The 19,829-nt window shown below is 46.7% G+C and overlaps 2 protein-coding genes across 3 annotated transcripts; both read right to left on the bottom strand.

Annotated features, from left to right (window-relative positions):
• Window positions 1-9,479: 9,479 nt before the first annotated feature.
• nif3l1 (NIF3 NGG1 interacting factor 3-like 1) lies at window positions 9,480-12,218 on the bottom strand. Of its 2 annotated transcripts, none has more exons than XM_079756545.1 (7): window positions 12,103-12,218; window positions 11,092-11,516; window positions 10,752-10,908; window positions 10,530-10,653; window positions 10,174-10,312; window positions 9,909-9,992; window positions 9,480-9,808 (listed from the first exon to the last, which is right to left on the bottom strand). In XM_079756545.1, exons 2-7 carry the CDS (start codon window positions 11,444-11,446, stop codon window positions 9,624-9,626), a joined length of 1,044 nt encoding a protein of 347 aa, XP_079612671.1. In that variant the 5' UTR covers window positions 11,447-11,516; window positions 12,103-12,218; the 3' UTR covers window positions 9,480-9,623. The 2 variants fall into 2 exon arrangements, with proteins under 2 accessions (XP_079612671.1, XP_079612670.1); XM_079756544.1 differs by having other exon boundaries at window positions 11,092-11,659.
• A 2,198-nt stretch (window positions 12,219-14,416) lies between these two features.
• On the bottom strand, window positions 14,417-16,922 carry cabp5a (calcium binding protein 5a). Its single transcript, XM_079756547.1, has 5 exons — window positions 16,855-16,922; window positions 16,146-16,289; window positions 15,700-15,809; window positions 15,153-15,300; window positions 14,417-14,889 (listed from the first exon to the last, which is right to left on the bottom strand). The coding sequence occupies exons 1-5, from the start codon at window positions 16,913-16,915 to the stop codon at window positions 14,861-14,863; spliced, it is 492 nt and encodes a 163-aa protein (XP_079612673.1). The 5' UTR covers window positions 16,916-16,922; the 3' UTR covers window positions 14,417-14,860.
• Between the last annotated feature and the right edge of the window lie 2,907 nt (window positions 16,923-19,829).

A 19,829-nucleotide genomic window follows, 5' to 3' on the forward strand; every position in this document is an offset into this window, starting at 1 on the left:
CAGTCACGGTAGGATGTATGTTCATATACATCCGACCATATGTGCAGTCAAACACACGCTCACCCCCTCACTCAGACAGACACACGCACACTTACTGTCGCACTCACTCACACAACTCACTCACACAACTACTGTCTGTCTCACAAAGACAGACAGTAGTTGTTCAGCTAGAGTTTATCCACAGCTGTGAACGAGAGTTCTTACCTGTTCAGTTTGAGTGGCGGCGAGTTGATGTTCCGGACCAGAACATGTGGGTCCAGGGGAGATGGGTCCTGGGGCAGCAGCAGGGGCAGTGTGTCTGTGCAGGAGTGCTGGTTCTCGTGGTGGAGGATCTATGCGTTAGCGTGGATTAATCAGTGTCCAGTGCTCAACAAACACCGGCTCCACCACTGGCTTGATCTGTGCAGTGGTCTTACAGTCAGTGCTAGAGTAGTTCCAGTAAGCTAACCATAAACAGATAATAATATCTTATTTTTTTTATGATTATTAATAATCAAACTCATTTTATTTGTCCCTATTATTTAATTGAGAAATAATCTGTGAGCAAACCGACGGGTTTTAAATGAAAAAGTTTTAATTTCTCGGGTTCACTTGAGCCTGAGGGTTTATCTGCTGGACTTTGAGAAGCACCAGGACCAATCATTAACCTCTGGTCTTGTTTTATCTGGAGCGCAGTCAGGTCACAGCTGGACAGACCGCTACCATTCCCAGCCTACAGCCAGCTAGGATCATAGGCCTGATGGCTATATGGAACATTGAGTGTGATGAGGGTTTTGTACACACATTTGTAAGGTGGTTGTGAATTGGTTCCGGACATACAACGTGATCCATAATCTTCTGATGTATAGAAAGACAAACATACTTTTCAAACATTTTTATTTTTCATCATACCGTGAGCTTTGTAAAAAAAAAACACATCCAAGAAAACATCTATTTACACATTTGTATACAAATTATGACGTCATCACCACGTTTTCGATCAGTCTCCTTATGACATCATCACTCTGTTTCCATGATATATTCCTAACATATTCATAACATGAACAGCCTGTATTCATGACATCATCTGGCTTTCTTCATGACATCGTCGGTAATGCAGCCGCTACGACTGCGACCCGTACTGAAGCCAAAACTTCTAAAAGCGCTATCAAACGTCCAGAGTTAACTCATCAATGGTAACACGATACCTTCATCGTCTCCCTAACCACGATCCGGTCTGCACATGCTCAGTAGGCGGCACGGGGGCCCATGTCCAGGTAGGACCCCTGGGGAGGCTGGGGCTGTCTGTAGACGTGCCTGAGGGGAACGGGCATGGAGGAGCGGGGATCCGGACACAGCCGGAGCGGGTAGGAGGGGAAGGAGGAGTAGAGGCTGGGGCCCTGGGAGACGGAGGAGAGGCCAGGGTGGTGCAGCATCATGTCCGGCAGGTAGGAGGAGCTGGGGTGGAGCTCGGCAGGGGAGGAGAAGAAGGGGGAGGGGGTCTGACCCTGGCCAGGGAGGTGGGAGGACGGGGGGAGGTGGGGGGAGGGGAAGCCCAAGGAGGGGGGAGGGAGGTGGGAGGAGAAGCAGGAGTTACTCTGGAAGGAGGGGTGGTTGAAGGAGGGGGAGGGGAAGCTGTGTGTGAAGGAGGAGAGCTGGGATTGGTTTAGAGGGAAGGAGGACAGTTGTGATTGGTTAAGAGGAGGAGCGGAGGGGTAGGTGAACTGGGATTGATTTAGAGGAGGAGCTTGGGCTAGGGAAAGCTGGGATTGGTTCAGAGGGGGGTAGGAGAGTTGTGATTGGTTTAGTGGGAAGGAGGACAGTTGTGGTTGGTTCAGAGGCGGGTAGGAGAACTGGGATTGGTTGAGAGTTGGAGCAGGGTAGAAAGGAGGGGCTTGGGTCTGGTTAAGGCTGGGGGTGGGTGCTAACGAGAGCTGTGATTGGTTGAGAGGGGGGGCGGGGCTGTAGGAGGTGATCTGGGGCTGATTCAGAGGGGGGAAGGGGAACGCGGTGGGCGCGCTCGGTGCGTTGACCAGCACGCCCGAGTGAGGCGGAGCCGTAGGGTCGTGGGTGGGCGTGGCCTCTTGTGGAGGGTAGTTGAAGACAGTGGGGGAGGCGTGGTCCTGGGTGGGAGGGGTGAGCTGGGTGGGGGGGTAGGGGGCGTCGGGCGGGGTGTGGGGACTGAACCCCCGGGGGTCATCCGGGGTCAGGGAGGGGTAGGCCGGGGGGGATGTAGGGAGCAGGGGGAGGGGGGAGGAGGTGGCAGAGGGAGGGGGAGTGAGGTCTGGGTAGGAGGAGAGCAGGCAGGGGTACTCCCCAGCAGAGATAGTGGTGTCAGATCCGTCAGGGAGAGAGGTGTAGGATGAGGGAGGTGGAGGAGCGGACATGAACTCTGGCTCATAGGAGGTTTCAGACCTGGAGAAGAGAAAACACACCGTAAGCTGTTGACGCTAGCTGTACCGCTAACAACACACAGCTACCTAACCTGCTAACACACAGCTAGCTGCATGCTAACACGCAGCTAGCTGTACCTTTAACTCACAGCTAGCTGTACCTTTAATACAAAGCTAGCTGTATCGCTAACTCACAGCTAGCTGTATCGCTAACTCACACCTTGCTCTATGACTAATAACCGCTGCATCACCCAGGTGGGAAATAGGATGAACATTGGTAGTGGATAAGGTGTCGTATCCCGCACACTCACTATGTCAAGCACTTTATGTGCCTTTTAACTTGAATTTAAGCAGTGCCTTTTAACTCAAGCCATTCAACATTTCTTCACGTCTTAAACTCTCTGGCTTCATTAAAAACATATTTTATTTTATTAAAACTGCATTTTTCTGTAGGAAAAGCATTTCCTAATTATTATTACTTATCATGTCTCTAACGAACCTGTCAATCATCTGGTCCGACACGTGACTTCCCGCAGTGTCCTGCATCTCATTGGCCAGGCTGGCGGCCATGTCGTTGATGTGTGAGGTGATGAAGGAGTGGCCCAGGTCTAGGTGCTGCTCCGGGACCTGGGGCGGGTCCTCGTCTCTGAACCCACAGGACGACTCCTGCAGCTGGGGCAGCGTGGCCAGAACCAGGCCTTGCAGGTCCCTGGAGGGCTCACTGGGCTCGGAGCCATCTGAGAAACACACCACAGAGAGTAGGTACTATTGACATAATATAGAGTTATTATAGAGATGGTTTTACTGCCTTGATATACAGTTTGCATGGAGCTAGTACTACTGCCTAAATAAAGAGTAAGTACTATTGCCTTAATAAAGAGTTGGTATAGGGTTGTGCTTCAGAAAAGAGTTTCTATATATTTATTCATTTATTCACTAATATTTCTACGTACCCAGATCCAGGGGTTCTGTCATCTTGCGTTTCTGACGTGCGTCTCTCTGTCTGTGGGAAACAAAAATGTCTGTTAATGTGTGAGTGTGTGTGTGTGTGTGTGTGTGTGTGTGTGTGTGTTTGTGTGTGTGTGTTTGTGTGTGTCATATGGTTTGGTGTGTGTGTGTGTTGGTGCATGATATATAGTTTTGTGTGTGTGTTACTTTTTGCAGTTCCTTCCATCCTCTCTGAAGCCTTTTGCAAAGGGGTTGGACCTGATCTTCAGCTCAGTGATCTAGGGGAGGGGGAGAGGAGGTGAGATGTTGAGAAGGTTAGGGGGTGAGACGGTGAGGGTTATGGGATGAGGGGGTGAGAGGGTGAGAATGGTAGGGGGTGATACGGTGACAGTTATGTGATGAGGGGGTGAGCGGGAGAGGAGGTGAGAGGGTGAGGGAGTGAGAAGGTTAGGGGGTGATAGGGTCAGAGGGTGAGGGGAGGTGATAGGGTGAGAAGGTTAGGGGATGAGAGGGTGAGAGGGTAAGGGGGCTGAGGGGAGGTGAGAGGATGAGAAGGTTCGGGGGTGAGAGAGTGAGGGGAGGTTGAGATGGTTAGGGGGTTAAAGGGTAAGCGTGTGTGTGTGTGCGTTTGTGTGCGCGTGCGTGCGCGTGTGTATGTGTGTGTTACCCGGGGGTTCTGGTAGGCGGTGACGGTGAGGAACTGGGTCTCGGGGAAGGTGAAGGAGTGCTGGGCGCCGCCCCAGCGCAGCATGTCCCGCGCCTCCATGATGTGGAGGCGCGGCTGGTAGCGGTGGAGCGAGTGGAGGATGATCTGGAGAGAGAACAGGACACACACTGGGGTTAGTACAAACACATGATGGTATAGATACACACACACATTAAACAAAGGGATAAATACACTGCTATTAACACATACACAAGCAAACATGAATATATATATATATATATATATATGTGCAAACACGAAAACACCCAATCAGAGTGCGGGTATGCAGGCGTCCCTAGCCAATGAGAGAGCTGGGTACGCACATGTCCCTAGCCAATGAGAGAGCTGGGTATGCTCATGTGCATAACCAATCAGAGAGCTTGGAACGCACATGTCCCTAACCAATCATAGAGCTGGTACAGACATGTCCCTAGCCAATCAGAGATCTGGTACGTACGTGTCCCTAGCCAATCAGAGCGCCGGTACGTACGTGTCCCTGTGAGTCCAGCGTGTGATTGGTCAGCTTGGCGCGGTGGAAGGTGATGCTGCGGCCCAGCCAGTGGGCCCCGGTGGCGGGGGAGTCGGGGTGGATGAACACCCGGTCGGGCAGCCGGGCCTCCGCCTCGCCCACCGTCTGCCACGCGTCGCCTTGGAAACGGTAGCGGGAGCCGTCCAGCGGGATGATGTCCAGCAGCAGGATGTAGCGTAGAGCGGGGTTCAGACCGGACAGCTTCACGCTCAGCCCCGGAAACATCCGCCTGGACGGGGGAGGGGGGAGGGGGGGGGGGGGGGAGGAGAGAGGGAGGAGGGGAGGGGGGAGGAGAGAGGGAGGAGGGGAGGAGGGGAGGGGGGAGGAGAGGGGAGGAGGGGGGAGAAGGAGAGAGGGAGGAGGGGAGGGGGGAGGAGAGAGGGAGGAGGGGGGAGAAGGAGAGAGGGAGGAGGGGAGGGGGGAGGAGAGAGGGAGGAGGGGGGAGAAGGAGAGAGGGAGGAGGGGAGGGGGGAGGAGAGAGGAGGAGCAGAGAGGGGAGGGGCCAAGGGGAGAGGAGAGGGAGAGGAGCCAAGGGGAGAGGAGAGGGGGAGGAGCCGAAGGGGGAGGAGAGAGGAAAGGTGAGCATGCTTCTGATTGGGCGAGCAAAGCTTCTACCATATCATCCAGGCGTGTACACCTGTGTGCCCAGGTGCATTCTGTGTGTTGAACTCACCTGCCCTTCTTGGTGATGATCATCTCCGTGCCGACGGTGCTGAACTGTTTCCATAGCGACGCGTTCTCCAGCTCCATCTTCACCTGCTCCTTGCTGGAGGTCTCCGTGGGTACGGGAGGCAGGGCCAGGGACCTCGGGGGCGGAGCTCTTGCTGCCATGTCACAGGAGGTAGGAAACAGGCCCACCGGGGGCGGGGCCTCTCTCTCTGTAGGGGGGACACAGCCGGTGGTCAGACTCCAGCCGTGGTCCATTTGGCTCACTCGTTCCCTTACTCCCTGTTCCCTACATAGTTTCCTATTCCCTCCAAACACATAAGTTATGTAAACTTTATATCCCTATTTATAATATTAATTTCTGATAAAAATCTATCTACAGAATATTTTATTCTATTGTATTTATTTCATTTATATTTCATTTATATTTCAAGCACAGAAATACAGAGTATGTCACACAAACATTTGACTGCAAATCCTGTATGAGTATGTGACAAATAAAAACTTTTGAATCTTTGAAACTATATAAAAGTATTTTAAGATTGCGATCCTAATAATATATTTCATTGAAGAATCACCAAATATGCACATTCAGCCTATTCAATATATTTTGTGTATTTTTCAGGGGCCAATGTAGGGGCCCTCAGGAGTCCATTGGGACACAGCAGTGTGTGTGGCGACCCCAGAGAGACTATCAAACATTTCGAAAAGAATTGGGAAACCATGTCAAACTCATCTGAACCCTGAATCTGCTAGCATACAGCGGTAATCCACGTACTGAATATATCAAAATAATAACATTTATAAAACGCCGCGCACACACACACACACTTTCTCTGTCCTGCTCTGCCTCACAGAAACGGGTGCTCACGCACACACAAACACGCACACACACACGCATGCACGCACACACGCATGCACAAACACAGCACACGCACACACACACTATATAACGAACACTTTCTCTCTAACTCACACACACTTTTTATTTTGCCTCTCTCACACTCACTCACTCACGCAGTTATACATACTCTATCTAGCACACTCACAACACACAATCTCTCTCTCACTTTGGCCCTGTTGCTCTCTCTCTCTCACCTCTGTAGTAGCAGTCAGCCAGTCTCTGGGGCCCCGGGGCCAGACTGGGGTACCTCTCAATGCTCAGCATGGTTCCTCTGATCCGGCACGTGTTTCTGACTTCCTCCTTTGTCCCTACTTATGGAGCTCTGGCTCTCCCTCCACTTCTATCTATAACGTCTTCTCTATCCACCCCTATCTGTCTCTCTCTCTGTCCTGGTCGCTGTGTGTCTCTGTGTGTCTGAATGTGTGTGGGAGTGGGTCAGTGGGTTATATAGGTGTGGGGGTCCTTCACACATAGGGCCAAATGGGCCCCCAAATTCACACATGACTCTGCAGCCTCATGTTGCTGCAGCCCCGACCCATAACACACACACACACACACACACACACACACACACACACACACACACACACACACACACACACACACACACACAAACCAAGGTAAAAAATATAGTTAGATATAGATATATCTAACTATATTTAGAGATGTATAGAGTTATTATGCATTATATTATATTACTTATATTCCCCCTAGTTAAGAAATATAGGATTACATTAATTTATATAATATAAAGTAATATATGCTAAATAGATGTTACTTAATATCAAATTACTTTCCTTTTTATTACTTTATATTACAAAAAATACTTAATTTCAAGTAATTTTATATAATATTACATTACATTTTAATCTGTATGTTTGAAGACAAGGTGAAGACTGTATCGAGGAAAAATATCCAGAGACATTGTGAAATGATCCCACTTCTCTGACACTTCTCTTCTCTATTTTAGAAACCAGAATATTTAGTGGGTCCGGGGCCAAAGGTACCTGACAGGTGGGTCTATAAAACACTGAGAACCCCTGCCTATACGATTAATTTTCATAATCACAGGTATTAAAACACGATTCCCCAAACTTTACTCACTGTTAATATTTTACACATATTAAAAGACTTTAAACCAGACTTTACTCAAAGTTCATAGTTTACAGATATTAAAAGACTTTAAACCAGACCTCAAGAACTGTTCAGATATTTAAAGACTTTGAGCTAGACTTTAATCACTCCTATCTCTGTCTGAATATTCTTCTTCAGGGTTGACACATCCCATAAACTACTGAGCATGAGAGGTTTGTTTTGTATTAAAAACGTAGAGGTTGTATAATGTTGATGTTTCATGTTCAGAATGTAGAGGATTTATATCTATGATATTGAGGTTTTGTACTTGGAGGTGGAAATTCTCTGAAACACCTTAGTGGAAATGTTTTTATTTTGACTAGACAGACTAATAACCCTCATAATGTATGAGGGTGTGTTTGAGAATGTGTGTGTGTTTGTGTGCACCCTAGGACCCCCTTGGTCTCAGTGGGGGACTTTAAGGACCCGTTTGGTCACTCCTGTCTGGAGGAAGTTATTCCGGTTCAGAACGACCAATAGACGGATGTGATTGTATGTTGACCCGAAAGTTCCTCATGAAAATCTCTTCTAGAAACCTCAGCCTAGCAGCACCTTCTTGAAGATTCTCCACTGCTTCTGTGTGTGTGTGTGTGTGTGTGTGTGTGTGTGTGTGTGTGTGTGTGTGTGTGTGTGTGTGTGTGTGTGTGTGTGTGTGTGTGTGCGTGTGTGTGAGTGCGTGTGTGCGTGTGTGTGTGTGTGTGTGTGTGTGTGTGTGTGCGTGTATGTGTGTGTGCGTGTGTGTGTGTGTGCGCGTGCGTGTGTGCGTGTGTGTGTGTGTGTGTGTGTGCGTGTGTGTGTGTGCGTGTGTGTGTGTGCGTGTGTGGCTGCCATTGGTATGCTGTGGGTCTGTGATTCTAAGGGTTGTCTGCTCATCAACAAGGAGGATAATTCAACCTTAAGTGTGTGTGACTGAGAAGGAGGGGGAGAAGGAGCCAAATGTACCTGGTGACCTCCAGACCTCCCTTCAGCCAGCTGGGCCTAACGCACGGAGGAGGTGGTGATGTTTGGCTCCTAATGCTCCTTCTGTGGGCGCGTGTTTATACAGGGCGTGTGTGTGGGGGGGGTCCGGGGGGCCTGTTGAAAGGGAGCCCGCAGGAGAGGGGAAGTGGAGGTGTGAGGGGGGGTGTCGGGAGCCCTGTAATGTGTTTATGGAGGACAGGTGTGTGTCAGAAGTGTCAGCAGCAACAGAACTGTAATGGCTGATGATGGAGACCGTAGCGCCTTTTGGTTCCTCCTGGAGAGAAGAGAGAGAGGAGGAGATGAGGAAGGAGAGGGGAGAGGAGCATAGGAGATAGGGGGGAGGGAGAGGGGAGAAGGAGAATGGGAGGGATAAAGGAGAGGAGAGAAAGGCAGAAGAGAAAGGAAGAGAGTGGAGGAGAGAGGAGAAGGGTAGGGGACATTGTGCCATTTAGCAGACACTTTTATTCACAAGGACTTCGAAGTGAGGCTGAGGACAGGATAGGGGAGAAAAGGGGGGAGGGGAGGGTGGTCTTTGGCTGCAGGGCGGACCTCAGAGTGTAGCATCCAGGTGCTAAGTGGTCTGATGAAGTTTTGCTCAGCTCTAAGAGGACTTAAGGTCGCGCCGGTCGACAAACTATATAATCTGCTCTCAGGCCACGGCATTACTGCGTTGGATAAATGTTAACACGATGCTTTAGGGTTAAACGTTTTCGGGCCATTCAAGCTCTTTTTGCAGCATTTTTCAGCAGGTTCATCCACAGCAAATTTTTTATTTCAAACCCTCTCCACATGGTTGCCCAGACCACTTTTTTCTTCAGAAATGTTTCTTACCGGTCACACAGGATGATGAGGACGGAGCTTTAAGGTTTATCTAAAGCTCATTCGACCTTAATGTCTCTAGCCAGGTTCACTGGTCACAGTAAACACCAGCCATGGGATTCATTACCCAGATATTTTCCCATCTGGGATTAATAAAGTAACTCTTATCAAGTAGAGCCATCAAAGAATCCTCATTCTCCAGAAACTTTCTGTACATAGAGACAGCTCTCTAGCCAATAAAGGCCGCTGTCTGGAGTGACCACATCTATCCCAAATGGAGTAGAATATATATATATTTTTAACCTTAAATCAATAAATATTGAATAATATCCATTAAATATCTTTATATCTTTAATCGATACAAATCATTCATAATACATATCTCTAGGATGGCACAATAACGCAATAAAGATGCATAACATGGATAAGCAACCGTTTATTATCTGACAGCATGTACATGGAGGACTTTTTATTGTTGTTGTTGATATTGTTGTTATTCTTGAGGTATCCCTGGGGGTCTTGATGTCCACCAGCAGAACCTAATCGCCATGGTCACATCATCATCACCACGGTAACCATCTACGGTCAGACCACCTCCAGGGGGTCCCTGTCCGCCTTGGAGATCACCACGGTGACGGAGTCCGGCAGGCGCGTGCCCAGCTTCTCCTTGACCACGGCCAGGAAGCCACGCTCGCTGTTGCTATGGTCACTGAGGATGACGCTGGCTCCACTGGCAACCGCATCCAGGACCTCATGGTGGGACATCTCTCCTGGGGGGGTGCGGGGGGGACAGAGTTGTTCTACTAGGTTCTCGGATATCTCAGATGAGTTCATGTATAGTAATAGAGAACAGGAAGTCCCGCCTCCTACCTGTGACATAGAGGTCGGCACGGACGCCCTTCAAAACGGACGCCCCGGAACCAGCACACCCCGCAGCACGGCTCACTGTGGACTCTATACACACACACACACACACACACACACACACACACACACACACACACACACACACACACACACACACACACACACACACACACACACACACACACACACGTTACCTTACACACGCCACATGATGTATTGGATGGTACACGGCTGCCTGCCTGCCTGCCTGCCTGTCTGTCTGTCTCACCCAGTGTGTGTCCAGAGCCCAGGGCTAGTCTCAGATGCTTCATGCCCAGGTGAGACTTCATCTTCTCCACGGCCGTGGCCACGGTTACAGACTGGTCCAGGACGATGAGTCGGCCCTGTCCGTGACCTGGGAGGGGGGGCTGGCCGGAGGTCAAAGGTCAATAATCATCAGGTGTGAAGGTCACAGTAAGGGAACAAACACAACCCTACGGTCCTCTAGTGCAGTAGATCTCAACTCCTGACCTTGGTGGCGTTCAATCGAATGATATAAAAGTAAACCATCAATTTCGACATGAGTCCCAAGTGACACATCCCACTCGACAATGGGTCAGAGCTGCACTGTATTTTTGTCTGTACCTGCTCAGTCTTTAGTATGGCAAGTGCCTGGCTGGCGACTCCGTGTTGTAGCAGCGTCTGGACAGCAGAGGGCAGCGCTGTGTCACTACAGAGTACACTAGCCACTAATCCTTCAGCCTCGCAGCTAGACCAGACACAAGCAACAGATCAGACACAACCAATAGAACAGATGACACCAATGAATCACAATCACAGCTCACAGATCACAGATTAAGTCGCCACCTGTTGACAGAGTGTGTCAGCGTAGTCCTGCTGTCCTCTTTCTTCAGCTGCTCTGTGATTGGCTGAAGTTCTTCGGCGTTCCTCACTTTGAACTCCAGCTTGAACCTGCAGGGGCCGCTAGCGAGGGCCTGGCTTAGCACACTCACCTGGCCACTACCTGGGAGGGAGAGAGAGAGGGAGAGAGAGACAGAGACAGAGAGAGCGAGAGTACTTCATGTCAGACTCGGGGTAGGGGGGTCAGTGTCAAATGTCTTCAGAACCGGACCTCATTAAACATGGGGGGCCACATGACCTAAGCAAACCCAGTTCCCCTCTAGGGAACCCCATGTGACTTTCTTACCCAGCCCGGCCACCAGCCAGTCATTGACCCCGCCCCGGACGCTGTCCCAGGAGGTGTGGGGGGAGAAGATGGCGATCCCGCCCTCCAGCGCACGCACGGCCAATCGCTGCTTCCATTCCCTCTGGACCAGTCGTTTGATTGGCTGGAAGAGCGGCGGGTGATACGACACAATGAGGTCACAGGACAGGGCCTCGGCCTCGTCCATCACAGCCTCGGTGAGGTCGTTGGTCAGCAGGATGTTGCTGATTGGCCTAGGCCGGCTGGGTTCCACTAGTAGGCCCACGTTGTCCCATGGCTCGGCCAGTGAGAGGGGAGCGAACTGCTCCAGCACTTCTAGAACCTTCTTTAGCTCCATTAGAGGGGAGGGGGAAGGGGGAGTAGAGAGGAAGCGAGAGAAGAGAGGCTGATGGACCGAGGGATGGAGGCTGGAGGAGCAGGAGTAGGGAGAAGAGGAGGAGGAGGAGTGACAGGTGAGTGACAGAATCTCCTTGCTGGTCTGAGCTCTGCTGATACGCAGAAACGCCAAGAGTCTAGAAGTAGTCCTCAGCCGAGACCACATGAACATAACCTGTCAAATAAACAGACGGCATGTCAACGACATGAGAAATAAACAAAGCATTTTAACAAACGACATAACAAAAATAAGATCCGACAGAAGAGGCTAAGATGAATTCAGCACTAAATCAAACACTGATCGCAATTCCAATGTTCAAACGAACTGTCTGTTTACCGGGTAACAAACAAACCCTTCAAACGTTTAAACTATCATAATATAAATAGCATGCATTGCGCATTAGAAAAAGTTTGGTCACTGCAGACACCTGACAAACAACACACGCAGCTGTTGAGGAATGGCAAACATTATTTCATTATAACGGCGATAAAAGGACCAGTTATATTGGGAATTCAACGCATTGCAATATGTTAGTGACACAAGTTGCACAGCTGTACGGGTCGTTATAAGTATGTATCCACAAAATAACCACTGACATTATTTTCTTACTTGCATACCTTGCAGTCCGAATATATTGTCACAGGTGGATATATTTTAACTCATGCATGAGTAATCAGAAGTAGAATGTTTTGTTTTGGAAGACATGCTGCTGTCGACCACCTTAGGATGCGCGCGCAACCGTTACGAGACGACGGCGTACGACAGGGGACAAAATAAGCAACTGCGACTTCTATGCTGTCCTCATTTAAGCCGTATCACACAAGAGCGAGTGAGGTTATTCTGGAGGTCAGCACGGTTGTTATTGATATACGTTGAATTTGATCACAGCCTTGACTATTTTTAGTATTAAAGCACTCTCAGAACTCGATTAAGAGACAACAGATTATATTTTATTCATTAAACAATGTATTTGGCTCACAGAAACCATTCTGCAACTGGCCTGGGACTGGGCTGTTGCCAAGCAACATAAAGGTTTTCCTGCAAACCAGCATGGTTATCAGAAACACCTGTAAAGCAGGCCGATACATGTCTTATACATTTACATAAATGCATGGAATGCCTTTACATTACTGGATATTAAACATATGAAATGAGAGAATATATACTTAAAACCCAAAAAGCTAATTCATTTTTTTAAACATTAATCATTCAATATATAAACATATAAATGTGTTTACAGTTAATTGTAATAACTATATGTTATATGCTTCTAAGTGAAAAAACCTATGATAAATGGATACATAGATCAATTTAGATTTTTCAGACGGACAGACAGACAGACAGACAGAGGTGAATCAGATTAATTTGGATTAATGTGGAGTGGACTCATGTCAAAGGATCAGGACCAATTTAGGCCAAACAAAATATTACATCACTCTGCTAGCGCACACACGCACACACAAACACACACACACACACACAGGCACACACACACAGGCACTGTCACACATACAGAAACACACACACACACACAAACACCTATGCGCAATAAACATAATCACAATTTACTTATAAAACAGCTGGACAGGCCCCCTGCGGAGAGACAGATGTGCGGGGCATTATAGGGTATTATATGGTCACCGCGGTTACTCAGCAATCTCACTTCTAATTGATCCTTCAGACTCCTATTTGCAACTTGAAGTGATGCCTGTTTGGTCATATAACCGTGTGTGTGTGTGTGTGTGTGTGTGTGGTTGTTGTTGTGGTTGTGTGTGGTTGTTGTTGTGGTTGTGTGTTTTTGTGTTGGTCACGCTATGTACCTGAAAACATCATCAGAGATTTGATTATTTTGGGAAATCTGAGTCCATCTGCATGTGGCCATCTGTAGCCACTGGGATTAAAGATTATGAAACATTAAGTTATGGGGCACAGTTGTCCTTCACTAATATAATATAAAGTTATGGGGCACTGTTGTCCTTCACTAATATAACAAAGTTATGAAGTAGCGTTCTTCACTAATATAACATAAAGTTATAAAGTACTGTCCTAAACTAATATTACAAAGTTATAAAGTACTTTAATTCACTAATATAACAAAGTTATAAAGTCCTTTATATAGTAATGGGACAACGTTCTGAATTAAATCTCTTTGTAGTAGTCTGTAGAAGTGAGGACAGCAGTCGTAGTCATAGTGGGGGTTGTACTATCTATTTACTATGTATTGGGGGGGGGGGGGGGGGTTCACAGCTGGTGTGGGCAGGCTTGTTTGTTTGGAGGAGAGTTTGTTTTCATAGATTAAAACAGCCTAAATGTTGCAAGGATCTAGGGGTCAGAGAGGACCTTACTGAAACCACGTGATATAATCTGATGGCTGCTCTTCAACGTCTGTCTGTCTGTCCAGCCTAGTGCAGAGGTTTTAAACGTCATCATCTGAGGTTGTGTGATATCATACGACCCGATTTCTTTTTTTGCATACAAAGAAAGCCACACGAATAATACAAATCAAATCAAACAAAACAAATTAGACGGAAATCTAACGTAACGGCGATAACATTATCGTTTGCGTATATGGCGTCCACACGAATCCTAACACGAAAATGCATAGGGCAGTTTTTCTCCTTTTCAACCTCGGACCTGGTTTCAAAAAAGTGTGTTTTCGGGCACAGAAAACGCCGGATCCGTCTGGATGGTCGGCCCAAACGCACAAGACTTTTGCGTTTTCACCAAAAAATCGTTTCCGTGTGGACGGGGCCTTACTCTGAGTGATGTCACCTGAGGAGGTGTGATGTCACCAGAGGTGTTGTGTGATGCCATCGTGTTGAACATGACATTGTGATCCAAGTGTTTTAAATTTGAATAATTTAATCAGGAATAAATGCATACCATCTGAGAAAATCTACAAAACAAATCTTTCATTTTTCAATGTACAGTTTACAAATCATATGATGAATCATAACAAGAGCTTTTACATTCCCCCTTTACAAAAAAATTGCATAGCTACAGGAGTTCAAAAGTTAAAACCTTCCCTTACGGTTGAATATGAATAGATATGTCAATGTACAATCAATTCTTAGTATCGAATACAATATTAAGGAATACATGAGATAACAATAAATACACGTAGATCAGCAAGAGGTGTGATAACTCTCCTGAGAAGTGTGTGTGTGTCTGTCTGTCTGTCTGTCTGTCTGTCTGTCTGTCTGTGTGTCTGTGTGTCTGTCTGTGTCTGTGTCTGTGTCTGTGTCTGTGAATGTGATTGAGTGAGTGAGTGAACGAGGAAGCGCGTGTGAGAAGGCGAGCTGTGGCAAACTGTGTGGTTCATCAGCAGCTCAGAGGACGTTTAGATGATTGAGGGTTCTTCTGTCTTCTGGTGTCCTACTGGCGGGACATCATCTGGACAAACTCTGGAGAAGAGAGGAGAGAAGTCAGAGGATCTCGCACCAAAACAAGAAGGTCCAAACAGGAAGTTAAGACAAGATGGTGCTTTATTGATCCCAGACTGCAATTTTGGGTTGTGTGGCAAGTGCAGAACAGTAGAATAATATGAAAAGAGATGCAAAGGGAGAACAATAGAACCAAAACTTCTTCCTGATCCAAACAACACAAAATTCTCGGAATTTCCCGTCTGGTATTATTGAATCACAGTTCCTAATCGATGTCATCTGACCTTCGAAGTCGACAGTTCCGTCTCCGTTGTCGTCAGCCTCCTTGACGATGGCGTCGATCTCGCTGCGGGCCATGTGCTCGCCCATCAGTTTGGTCATCGCCTGGCGCAGTTCCTCTGTGGTAATCTCCCCATCCCCGTCCATGTCAAACTACACCAGGACACGAGGTAGATTCAAGGTTCAAGATGGTTTATTTTCATATCAATAACAATTACAGCAGCATTCACTGGTAATGAACCTGAGTCTCAGATTCCTTCAACATTTCAATATAAAAATAAAAGTGTAAGAAAACACAAACTGGACATGAAATAATTAGAATACAATAAAAAATATTATAATATTAGCTGTAAACTAAATAGAATAGTGGGCATGAATAGAGTATTAACAAATATTGTCATCAGACATGGCTGTGGGGTATTGGTAATGTTGAGTATTGATAATGTTGGGTATTGTTCATGGTGAGCATTGACAACGTGGGGTATTGATAATGGTGAGTATTGATAACCTGGGGTATTGGTAATGTGTGGTATCGGTCTGTGTATAACAGACCTCTTTGAAGGCGTCCTTCAGCTCCTTCATGCCGATCATCCCGGCCGTCTCCTCCAGCAGCTTGGGGGCCATGAGCTCCACAAAGTCCTCAAAGTCCACCCGGCCCCCCACTGACCACACACCACACCACCGCATCAGCACACATGACATCACCGCCTGACATCACCGCTTGAGGACGCGCTACATCACTGCATGAGGGCCCTTCACTGTATGACATCATTGCATGAAAACACATGGAGATGACATGGTGCAGGAGAACTCATGGATGACAAGAGATGAACGATTTTACTTCTCATCAGCGTCACTGTATTATTATAATTAGTTGAGTTGGTGGTGGTTGTGGTGGTAGAGGGTGTGCTGGGTTGTAGTGATAAGAGAAGTGGAGGTGGTGGAGATGGTAGAAGAGGTGGTGGTGGTGGTGGCGGTGTTGGTGGAGGAGGACTCACAGTTCATGTTGATGTTCTGGCTGAGTTCTATGAGTTCCATCTCGGTCGGCATATAGCCCATGGTCCTCATCAGGTTGCCCAGGTCCTTACAGCTGATCAGACCGTCCTTGTCCTTGTCAAACTCATTAAAGGCCTCCCGGAGCTCTGCAGACAAAAAAAACACACATAGGTCATTCACTCATTCAGCAGGGTCGGGCAGAGCCATACAAAATGTAATAACTTAAGCCCAAGAAGAGTTCACATCATTATCATTCAACCTTTTGAGGGGAGATTGGCATCCGGTTCAAATAGACATGGCCATTTAGGCTGGAAGGAATTATTATACTTTGTAATAATCCGTATTTGACATTTCATAACCTTTGTTGATTGCAGATTAAGGTATCATGGTGAATAGATTGACGTCCATGGACAATCCTTAAACCTATTTTGCAATAACATGCAATCACTTAAAAAGCCAATACTGAGCCTTGGTTCCTCACCATCTACCGCCTTAAAAGGCCCCTACTTCACCTCCAGGTGAGATTGTTATTTTTTAAAACTAATGTGGGAGAGTGAGTGTCCAACCAGATGTATGATGGGTAGCTCAGGCTACTAGATGGTACAGTCCAGTGGTAGGCTGATCTATCCAACTAAATCTTACAAATAAATACAAATATGAAGTTAATCACACATAAATAATACATGGATAATAATGTATAGATATATGTACCTTCAATTTCGTCTTCAGCCAGCTCTCTCTCCTGTGGCAGCGAAGAGAAGTAACACAACATCAGCAACACACGGTGCAACCTCTCGTAAACAGGATGTGACACGTTGTCATGTGTCTGCAGTTCACTGTTCATCAAACGCACACACTACTGCGTATACTGTCCAAACTGATGTGCACTGCTGTCCACACTGATGTGAACTAGTTTCAACAATGATGTTAACTACTGTCCACACTAATTTGCACTACTGTCCACCACAAACACACAAGTTCAAAGACACTCTACCAAGTGGATGAACTGGAGTCAACTAGTGTCACTCGGCAAAAAATGGAAAGCAAAGGGTTTTGAAAACACTATTGTATGATTGAAACAGGATCAAATGGTTGCTGATGGCTAAAGTGGACTAGGCATGTGCAACGAGAAGGCATGTACTAAAATGGGCTAGATTTAGATTTGGTGTTTAATGTCGCAGCTGGCAACGCTAGTGTGGACTGACATGGGATAAAACATGGTCTTCCTCACTCTAATTCAACATGTCTGTCCTTGATGAATCCATTAGTATGGCGGGATTAAGAGTTTTAACATCTGACACTGGCGGCTACATGCCATCGCACACACACTCATCTGTGCACAACACACACACGCACACACACGCTGCCCTGCTTTTTAAAGGAATACAATCCCGGGTAACACTTTATAATAAGGTGCCATAATAAATAGCAAACTAGTCATTACCTAACCTTATGTTAATATCTGTTAATTGTTACTAAAATATATATTTGGCACAAGTTAATCGTTTTTTTTCACTGACAACAGAGTGTCGCTGGTTAGGGTTAGGGTTAGGGTCGTGTGTTAGGGTTAAGGCCGTGTGTTATGGTTAGGGCCGTGTGTTAGGGTTAGGGCCGTGTGTTAGGGTTAGGGCCGTGGGTTAGGGTTAGGGTCGTGTGTTAGGGTTGGGTTAGGGTTATGCAAACAACTAATATTTAATTAATGATGAAAAAACTATTAACTTGTGCCAAATACATAATTTAGTAACAATTAACAAATATTAACAAAGGGTTAGGTAATGACTAGTTTGCTATTTATTATGGCACCTTATTATAAAGTGTTACCCAATCCTGTAAAACAAACACAGACAAATACACACACACACAAACACACACTCAAAGAGCAGGCAAACACACACAAACAGAAAATAAAAAACACGTACACGGACACCCATACATAGAGAGAGAGAAAAACACAGACACAAGAATTGTACAGCTGTACTCACAGTGTTCTTTCCTCCACGCAGGAAGATGCATGCTGCTCCCAAGCTCATCTCTGAGGAGACAGGAGGAGACAGGAGAAGTGAGTAGGAGATGTCTTCTAACCCTAACTATAAAACAATATTATTATATGTGGGTCATTATATTCCAGTGGTCCAGGTGTTTGACTGAAAGGTAGCCCCAGCTCCAGTGTCCACAGCCTCGTTCAGCAAGATGCCCCCTAAACTCTCCCTTCTCATTCATAACATCTATCTGAATTCACTTTCATTCTCAAAATAACTAAATAGGAAATTATTACAATTTAAATAGATAATATTTTACAATTCAATTGTACATGCCAGTTAAGATTCTACATAATTTGTTAAAGCTATCACAGTTTATTTAGCGCATGTGAATCTTCAAGCTTTTATTTATTAACGGATCAATATGCATAAATACATAGTCCAGTTGGTCTGTGATCATTCCAAACAGTTATCACTCTATTGTGACACCCTTAGTCAGGCTGTATTCTCAGATATTCAATAAAAGGTGTAGAGACTTACCGTGTTGTGAGTGTGTGTCTTTCTCCAGGAACATAAAGACAACCAGAAGATGCCCTTGTTCGCTCTTTCCCTCCTTGTGCTGTCTCTCCTCTCTCTACTCGTCTATCTCCTGTCTGTCCGTCCTGGTCAAATAGTACGACCCCTACCTTTGTTGGTCTGATTGTCCTCTCTGTCTGTCTGTCTCTCTGTCTGTATGCGCTGGTCTGTGGTGTGTCCTGTAGGACGGGTGCAGGGTATGTGGAGGATTGCTGTGTAGATGGAGCAGTGAAGTGACTGGCAGGGGGCAGGTCATGTGTGATCCAACCTCCCTCCCTCTCTCCCATTCTCCATCCCTTAGTCTCTCTCTCTCTCTCTCTCTCTCTCTCTCTCTCTCTCTCTCTCAATCCTCCCCTCAGGGCTCTGATCTCTGAGCAGAGGTCTGTAGTCCAGAGCCGTTGAGCCACTCTGCCATCTGACACCCGGACAGGCCACACGCAGTAACCGCTGGCCTGATCAGGTTCCTTATTTAAAGTTCACACTCACCTATCGACAGGTCAAACTGCTTGGATCCAGGTCACACCCAGACCAGGTCAGTTTAGAACCAGAGCAGTGTATAACTACATCTGGAACCAAGTTTATGTAGAACCCGGTCAGTGTAGAACCAGGACTATATTAGTTCATCAATAAACTTTGTTAGCATAAGTGATGACCTAAAGCTAACACAGTTCTGTGATGAACTGATATAGCCTTGAATAATGAATACTGGTGTTGTAGAATCACTTTTCTGGCAGGATTTAACATCCTCTTCATCTGGGCAACTGTTCTCTGGCATGAAACATAGATCCGAACATCCCGTGATCAGGGGTTGGGATCATATCGTCTTATCTTAATATCTTGACGAAATGAAACCCCCAGAAAGCTGCTGGCTTGTGTCTGGGTCAGAAGAACCCTGACCCTATGTATCCCTAACCATCATTGTTTTCACACAAATGTTTTTTCATCGATTAGAAAGTGGCTGGATTACAGAGTGCTAGGATGAGAGTTAATCTTCTAAAGTGTTATAATCTGTCAGCATTGATTACATTATGTAGAGGGAAGGATTATATTTGTATTTTATATTTAGGTATATTGGAGGATTATATTTTTCCAGGAAATCCGCGGCCAAACTGATGTGTGTGATGGATGGCG

The sequence above is a fragment of the Pollachius pollachius genome, assembly GCF_949987615.1.
Source record: "Pollachius pollachius genome assembly, chromosome: 19".
Lineage (NCBI taxonomy): Eukaryota > Metazoa > Chordata > Actinopteri > Gadiformes > Gadidae > Pollachius > Pollachius pollachius.

Bases quoted from the DNA above. Each gene is read 5' to 3' on its own strand.
- nif3l1 (XM_079756544.1), bottom strand. From the start codon at position 11,656: ATGTTCATGTGGTCTCGGCTGAGGACTACTTCTAGACTCTTGGCGTTT. The intron at 10,654-10,751 runs GTGGCGACTTAA...TGTCTGGTCTAG, and splicing joins CTGACACACTCTGTCAACAG to CTGCGAGGCTGAAGGATTAG. The intron at 9,993-10,173 runs GTGAGACAGACA...GTGTGTGTATAG, and splicing joins GGGCTCTGGACACACACTGG to AGTCCACAGTGAGCCGTGCT.
- cabp5a (XM_079756547.1), bottom strand. From the start codon at position 16,915: ATGTTGTGTTACTTCTCTTCGCTGCCACAGGAGAGAGAGCTGGCTGAA. The intron at 16,290-16,854 runs GTACATATATCT...TTTTGTCTGCAG, and splicing joins GGCTGAAGACGAAATTGAAG to AGCTCCGGGAGGCCTTTAAT. The intron at 15,810-16,145 runs GTGAGTCCTCCT...GTGTGTGGTCAG, and splicing joins CCAGAACATCAACATGAACT to TGGGGGGCCGGGTGGACTTT.